Raw genomic sequence first — 8,815 nt, forward strand, 5'->3', positions numbered from 1 at the left:
GATTTAGTTTGATTTATGAAATTAATTTCTTGGTTTAAACTCCTCTACATGTAATATGTATATATATATGTGTGTGTGTGTGTGTGTGTATTTCTTTCATCTTTTTGCATTTTTGCTAGAATTTGCACATGGTTGCGAGCATGCATGTTTATTAGATATATATATAACCTTTCAATGGTCGCTCTCCGTTTATAACTTGGTTGAAGTTTCTCTATTTTTGGCTGTAGTATGGCTATAGATCTAAACATTGCATTATTTCATGGGGAAGATATCTATAAGGATTTTCATTTATACAATTGTAAGGTTCTTTACATTTATCTATGAGAACAGAGTTGTCTTGAAGCAACCATGGAGAAATGCTGAAGTGTACAATTCAATAACTCCTCGGAGGACCTGCTTTCCTGGACTGACACTAGAAAATACTCGGCATTATTTGGCTGTCATTACCCTAATAAGCTTTACTTCATAAAGAAAAGCGGTCATACTTTGTATTTTCTCTCTTTAATTCTAGGATTTAAATGAACAAGATTTATTGGGTGGCCTAAACAGAGAGTTTATTGATATTAAAATGGGAAAAATAAATTCTTCAAGGTTATTAATTGCAGCTAGTATACCCATCTCTTTTTACCTTTCTAATTAAACATTAAAAATTCTGCTTTGTTGCATATACTAACATCCAAGGATGCATAGATTTTGCTTATAGAAGAGCAGATGCTGTCCCTCCTTTTTAAGCGGATGATGCTGTGGAAGGGTTCTGGATTGTCCTTCATTTCATGTATTTCAAGCTTGATCAGGTATGTCCTCCTATTCAAGTTTTATAGCTGCATGCATAAAACCGCCTAGAAAGGTTTCTTGAATTATAAGTTGATCCTCTTTTAGCAATAAAAATAAGTATTGTTAGTGTTGATCATCAGATAATACTCTGCATGGCTGATTTCATTATTTTCTTTTTCTTTTTTGAGGGTATCGCATAGTTAGCTTGCCCATAGGAGCTGCAACTGTTAGTGGACCACGCACTATAAGGTACCCATACCTACCTAACACCCCAAGGAAATCCTTGAGGGTGGTAGGATTTGAACCCAATACCAAAACGGGGCATCAACCTTGACACTCGGGCAAGGATCATTAAAAACCCTGTAATTATGGGTATTTTTCCATTACATGATAGAATATTCATTAGCAAATATGAAAAGCCAGTCTCTGTTAATGAAAAATATCTAAATAGTCCGGTACATTCTTTGAACCAAATAATGTTGGAGTCGTGTTTACTTTAATATCATCCCATCAATACATGTGTTTAAATGGAGGTCTAATGTCCTGATGACCTGGGGTTGTATCATTATGGACACAATAATTTGTTAAACGTGTTGTAAACATGTTTCTATGTATATATTTTTGACAGATAATTGGATGATGTCTATTTTACTCTTGTAAGTGTGCCCCATGCCTGAGGTATATAAACTGTAAAGGTATTTCAATTATTTCTTTCGTATTAGCTGGTGCAAACTAATTTACCTTTAACCTATGTAAGACATGGAATTACCTCCTACATGTGAGAAAATTTAAAACCTTATTGACTGGGATTATTTTGTTTGTTTCCACTTATAGAAAGAATGCAAGATGAAGAAAGATGGGCAATTGAGATGGTTTGGCATGTCCATTATAAATTTAGACTAGCAAATGTACTTCAGAACTTTGAGTATATCGAAGTTGAATGAGAGGAGAAGATGAGAGTGGACCTAAGATAATGTAGGGTAAAGCAGTAAAAAGGTCTAGTATCTCTAGACCTAGGGATGTAAATATCCTAAGAAATTAATGATACTGGCAAGCCCTTAGTCTCTTTTGTATTCTTTGTCTCTTGCTACCCCATAATGTTACTTCTTGAGCTCTTGGGCCATTACTGTTGAAGCATTGTTTAAGACAACTAGGCATGTGTCTAAGGCACTTGCTCTTCAAACTTTTGAAGGGGAAAAGCTGATCTATCATAATATATTTATCTAATGTCAATCACTCCATTCTGTTGATGCATATAGTAAAAGTGGCTGTATAGTGCAATGTTTGAACTGATCCTTCCTTTTCTTGACTAACACATAACTTGAAAAACTATTGTACAAAAAAGATCCAGTTTCCCCTGATCTTTGATTGATTTAGGTTTTTTGAAATATTCCAACTATATCAGGTCAGTTCATTATATGAACCTGTCTGAAGTCTGAACTAACTCATCTACAGCCTTATTTAGATCGTCTTATAGAAGTACTCCAAAAGTGAGTTGGAATGGAGGAAAAGGATCCAATCCTAACTAGACTGGGATTAAAGCTCAGCTGAGTTTAAGTTGTATAGGCAAGAGACACACATGATAAAGCCCACCATCGAGATTATTAAGTACTTGGCATTATAGTAATCTGTATGGTAGAGATTAATTTGTTCATTGCAATGTAGACTTTTTTTGCATCGTTGGTATGATTTAGGTGGTTGAAATTCATGCTTATTTCTGTTCATTTCTTTTTCCAGATTTAAATGTAGCAACCATCAATTTTATGTCTTCTTTTCGTCTCTCCTCTCCGTTTCTTCTTCTTTTTCAAACAATTATAATATTCTCTCTCTTTTAAGGAGAATATTCTGATCGTGTAATTGACTTTCATAAAATAAATTTTATTTGTCAATTAAGGGATGGGCTTTATCTGATGGTGAAGGGAACTAATGACAAAAAGATTTGCTATAGAATGCACCTTTATCTTCTTTTAATTGCCTTACTCTCCTTTTATCTTATTTTTCTGAAAATGTCAGTTAAGATGTTCTCTGGGTAATCTTTAAGTTTTTGCTATTAATATACATCCAAACCTGGGAGAATTTAATCCATTATTCTTAAATTGTATGCAGCACGCCACAACTATATAAGCATTATAGAATAATTATTTAGATTGTATTGGTTTTTTGGATCAGTTAGTATGTTTGGGTTTGTGTTCGGTGCAATTGTTTGTTGTGGTGTCACAATAATTAAGGCCATTTTATCTATTTCTTACAAAAGCCCTTTTAATCCTAAAGTCTTTTAAAGTTCAAACAAACAGATTCAATTGGGATTCTGAGAGGCCTTCGACAGCTCTTTTATTTTCCGGTTTATATGTCTACTTGACTGTTTTGTTAGCTTTGAGTAGGCTACTCTGTTAGAAATCAGGGTGTGCATAATCATACTTGCTTGAGAATCTGGCCAGCAGAAGGAAGGATATGGCTATGGACTTCATGTTTAAATATGATGTATTATCAAGATGTGAGCCAACATTAAATAGCTACTGAATGAGGAAAGTCATTTAGTGTGTGCTTCAGTACTGCTTCAACTGCTGCTTTGCTGCATGTTGGATGTTGATCTATACCTATTTATGTTGATGCTCATACAAGTGCTTAATGAGAGTGTAAGGGGGTAGGATTTTTGGAGAGGAAGGGGCATGTGCTCTTTCTAGACTCTTAGTTAAGCGAAAAGGGGGTGACAGTTACATGTGAAGTGCCTATAACTGATACTAATTTGTTGCATCAACCTATATATTGGTAATGACATCTTACATGCTGAGAGTTTTACTTGTCTTAATTATGTGATTCTTGCTTTAATCCTGCCTCTCACAATTCATGTATGAGTTGTGTCAAACAAAAGTAATGTAGCTACTATGTCTATAATTTTACGAGCCAAAAATGTTATTCTTTCTGTATAATTCCATCCTCATTTGTTAAATAGAGAGCACCTGCTTTAGGACAATGCCATGTGAGACCATCTTCTACCACTTTGTTGGAACTTAGTAAAAGATAACGGACTTGATTCATTGATGAGATGATATTTGGATATATTCTATCATAATCAAAATAATTTCAGTTTTCCTCGACCCTAATCTCTTTGTTCAAATCGTTAATGTGGATTGAGCTCCATTGAATGAAAGTAATCAAGAAAAGTTGTGGCAGATTCAGTTGCATGCCTTCCTACATCAGCTTGTTGATTGTCTAATGACAATTTTGTATTCTAAACATTGCATGTGGTTGTTAGCAGGTAGATATCAGCTAACTAAGTTCATGGGAAAAGCCATTCATGTAAAGTTTTTCATTGTGGGTATGACAAAACATTATGTATTTACAAATGACTTGTCATTTGAGAGGAACTTGTCTTCTCATAAGAAGGTAAAGTAAAAATTTTTGACATATATATTTCATATTGCATTGATTTGGATACACTCAGCAACAGCTCTGTACCATGCTACTGCAATGCCGGCCGTTGGATAGTAAAATTATGATTATTGCTCATGTCAAGTTGCGACACAAGCAGGACATTATTATTAAACAGAGCGAGTATCAAACTGTGGTCTTGCATTATGCATGATTTGCTGACAAGGAGGATGCTGCATTCTGGTTAGACCATACTAAAGCTCTCCAGAACGATCGTTGCTTGCGTTTGGAATAGTTAGCTATCTGCTCTGATTCTGATCTCCTCAACATTTCCCACATCACTTGAACATCCTCATATCCACAGGTTTGTACATCATTGCGAAGCTTCAAAAGTCCAGCACCTGCTCAGAAAACATTCTGAAACTTGTAAGTCTTGACTTTCTTTTTATCTGTTTACCTATCTTTTTTAATTCTTGAATGAAATATTAGATGAGTAGGGCTCCAGTTCTTGATCTATAAATCCCAGAACCTAAAAATGAAATGACATTAATCATGTGATGCCCCAAGTGGTTGGGATACAAAGTTTATTTTGTTATATTCTACTTTGTTGTATTCATCAGCATTTAATAAAAGGCCCCAGATAAACCTGGACCACTTAGAGAAAGCACATGTGTTACAAATAGTTGTAATTAGACAAATAATAACCTAGGCATAAAGTTGCACTGACACATATGTTGATCCTATTTTATGGCCTGATCTTTCGGGGAATTGTTCCTTTAACTGACCATTGGATCCATAAGGTTTTTTTTTTTTTTTTTTGGCAAATATAAGAAACAAGGCCGTCATATTATTTCATTTTACCCTATTATTAATACTTTTAAGGCATTAATTAAGCCTTTTGTCTTGTTTCTCTTTAATGGATTTAGTCTTAGTGGATGTAGCCCACTTACCACTAAAATCTTTTATGAACTTAATGTCTTTCATTTAAATATGTATAACCAAATTTATATAGTTAAAGAAGCTTAAATGCATTGTGACAGTACAAGAACTGTGTCCATAATTAATAGATATTTAATTAATCAAGATATTTCTAACTTTAATGACTATTTTTATTTCATCAATAATATATAATTATTTCACATAACTTTTTCCTATGAAAAGTTAATCCTTGGGATGAATAAGATGGAAAGTTTTTGTAATACCTAAACCTGCTACTGGGTATATGTATATATATTGAAAGAATTGAATTCTTAATTATAAAGAAAACATCAGATTATCTTATACATCATAGAGTAGTTAATATATTACAATCAATTATGAAGCTAAGATGAAATTTAAAAAGATTAAATTAAAATTTTTCATGACGGCCAAAATGAAAACTTAGTGCTATTAATTCTGATTTAATTTATAAAGATCAGATATTTAATTTGACAAATCGGTAATTTAAAACACTTTCAACCTGTCTTTAAGTGGATTTTGCCTAGTGGATGCATCCATCAGCATCACCATTGGACTCTTCCACTAATGTTATAATTTTCTTTTTGAAAAAGAAAAACTTAAAAAGAAGAATTCAACAATGCTTTCTTCATAACTTGTTGAAAGAAAAAGAAATATGTGAATATTTTGTTATGTGATTTGATTAAAAGTCAAATAAAACATAAACCACACAAATAAAATTTAGTCTCAAATAAGACTAATTTGCTGATTTATAATTAACTATTTAATAATAATTTTGATATTAAAAATAACCAAGTGTAGAATCTCAAGGAATTGTTTAGATACTGGAAAATTGGACAGATACTGAAGGGATCAAAGGAAGAACAGCATGAGACACAAGGGTGTCTACCAAATGTTTTTTGTTAGAAGAAAAAAAACTAAAATAAAATAAGAAACAGTTGTGGCGGACAGAAATTCTTGAATCTGAAAAACTCAGTACCTGAAGCTAACAATTGTATTTCTCTCTGTTTACTTTTTGTTTTAAAGAAAAAAGAATTAGTGGTATAGCAAGAAATGGTATTGAAAGAAACATGAAAGAAAGGAAGAGTCTTTGTAGTTTTAATGGCTAAAAGAAAGAAAGAATTAACAGGTGCAGCAAGAAATGGTATTGAAAGAAACATGAAAGAAAGGAAGAGTCTTTGTAGTTTTAATGGCTAAAAGAAAGAAAGAATTAACAGGTGCAGCAAGAAATGATACTGAAAGAAACAGGAGTGAAGAAAGAAAGAGTGAAACTGGTGATTAAAGAATTGATGGCTGAAAGAAAGAAAGAAAGAAAGAAAGAAAGAAAGAGAATCATGACAGAAGAAGAAGAAGAAGAAGTAATTACCATGATTGCGAGGCTTGAGACGAGAAGAGACAGCAAACCAAACTTTTCGAACAGGAAAGATCATCTTATCCCACCAGTCCATTATTTTATCTTTCACTATTATTTTCCTTCTACCTTTCTTTCTTCTGTATCCACCGCCACCCCCTCCTACTATCCTCACAGCCACACTCTTTAACCCTGCCAGTGCCACTCCTTAATTTCCCTTTCACTCTCCCCTCCCGCTATATCTATATATCCACTTCTTTCTGCAGCTTTTTCTACTTTCAACCACAGCACAGACCCCAACCCTTTTCTTTTCTTTTCCTTTCCTTTTCTCTTTTCTTTTTCTTTTTCTGGTTAGTGTGTGTATGTGTGAGAGAGAAAGGGTTTTGTTTTGAATCCGTTTAAGCTCTTAGTTTAGAGATCAGCAGAGAAGGCAGCTGCAGCTTCTCTCCCTATGTCTTCCCATCAAACCAGCTTAATTCTTCGCCTTGTTATACTAATTATCAGCCCACCGACACGTGACTCCTTTTTTATTTACTTCTCTTTTTAATCACCTTTCATTTTCTTTCCCTTATTATAAAAAGAATAATATTTCATTTTATATTAATATTATATAAATATATATTTTAGCCACCCACTTTAATGAAGAATTTTGACTATTATTATATACATATATATAATGACCAAATGTGTTCAATTCCCATCTACTAACAAGAATTACATTTTATTGTAAAAAAATGATAAATTTTCATAAATACATTAATGAAAATTCTCATAAGTGGGAGACTCGAATTATAAAACATTATTAATTCTCCCACATGAAAATATCAATAAAGTCATTCTTTAATTAATGTGTTTCTATTTTAATTTCTTTTATAATTTTATTTTACATATGTAATTACATGATTTGTCCCATTTCCATATTCTCAGCCCATATATATCATTGTCTATTATGATTCTACATAAAATATAGTAAATTACAATTATATATATATATCAACAATGTCAGAATTCGAATCTCATTAATATAAAAAAAATATTATAAACGAATGAGCATATAAAAATGTTTAATAAATTGAAAAAATATTAAAATTTAATTCAGATTATATGAAATCTTTTGTTTTATTTTCTTTTTTTAGGTTTTAAATTTGCTTTAGATTTTTTATTAAGCATTTGACTAAAAAAGTTCTTTAGATGCTATTAATGGCGATGTTTAATGATTTGAATTTTAATTTGATTAAAATAATAGTAGAATGTATAAAAAATGATTTATTAATTAAAATAAAAGAATCAGTTTTTTGTTAATTAAGAAAAGAAAAAAGAAAAAGAAGAAAAGTAAAACGATGGCCTACAGTGTCGGCAACGTTCCTGTCCACGTGGTTAATAAAGAAATGGATTTGGCGTGAAAAATGATTGTTTACCTCTTGCTTAAGGTGGAAATGATCCCACGGCCAATCAGTTATTGACACGTAATTATTTCCTCAGGATCCTCTTTTTAATGCCACATATATCTTGACCACATCTCTTTCTATCTTTCTCTAAAATATTATTATATAAAAAAAGTTTCTGATCTCTTTAATGGAAATTGGAAATTGGAAATTGGAAGTGTTTTTATTTATGCATGGAATTGGACTCTTGGATTTTAGGAGGAATGTACATAAAACAAACTATGGTTTTGAATATTTTTATTTGATTTATTGGAGTGGTATTCTTCTAATTATAAAATTCATAAATTTAATTTCATTAGAATTCTCAGTTATTAATATGCTTTAGTAAAGAAAAGGAAAAAAAGAAAAGAAAAATTAATTAAAACTGATCAATTAATTGAGCATGAATCACTTACAATGGAAATTGTATAATATAATAATAATTCTTTTATTACCATAAAAAAGAGACAAACAACTCTGCTTCAAATATCATAATATAATTTTTCTATTTATTTTTCTTATAATTTTTAAATTTTTTAAAATTTAATTAAGTTATAATTTTTCTATTGAACTGTCCATCAGGTAATCGATCGACCCAATCGAACTTTTTTAATTCTTTATTATAATTAAAAAATATATTGAGCGATTACATTTAAATAAAAAAACTGAATTACATGATAGTTTAGCTTAGTAGTAAAATAAAAATCATTTTAGAATTCAATCTTAGAATTTAAGTTTTGTAAAATTTAATTATAAAGATAATGTCTAGAATATCTTTTAGAATAAAAAGAAAGAAAATGTTGGAACGGTGAAGAAGTAAAAGGGGAGCTCCAAATTTGGTGTTTGTTTCGTCAAATCAAAGGATAATGGGTGCTGGTGTCTATTGGCTAATGTTTTTATATACAATAAATAAAAATGTTCTATTTGGACTCTATCT

The 8,815-nt window shown here is 31.3% G+C and overlaps 1 protein-coding gene across 1 annotated transcript; it reads right to left on the reverse strand.

Moving 5' to 3' along the window:
* Positions 1-4,069: 4,069 nt before the first annotated feature.
* Positions 4,070-6,972, reverse strand: LOC8280297. The gene is made up of 2 exons (XM_002512731.4): positions 6,470-6,972; positions 4,070-4,547 (listed from the first exon to the last, which is right to left on the reverse strand). The coding sequence occupies exons 1-2, from the start codon at positions 6,549-6,551 to the stop codon at positions 4,351-4,353; spliced, it is 279 nt and encodes a 92-aa protein (XP_002512777.1). The 5' UTR covers positions 6,552-6,972; the 3' UTR covers positions 4,070-4,350.
* Positions 6,973-8,815: the final 1,843 nt, after the last annotated feature.

Source organism: Ricinus communis, chromosome 8 (assembly GCF_019578655.1).
Source record: "Ricinus communis isolate WT05 ecotype wild-type chromosome 8, ASM1957865v1, whole genome shotgun sequence".
NCBI lineage: Eukaryota > Viridiplantae > Streptophyta > Magnoliopsida > Malpighiales > Euphorbiaceae > Ricinus > Ricinus communis.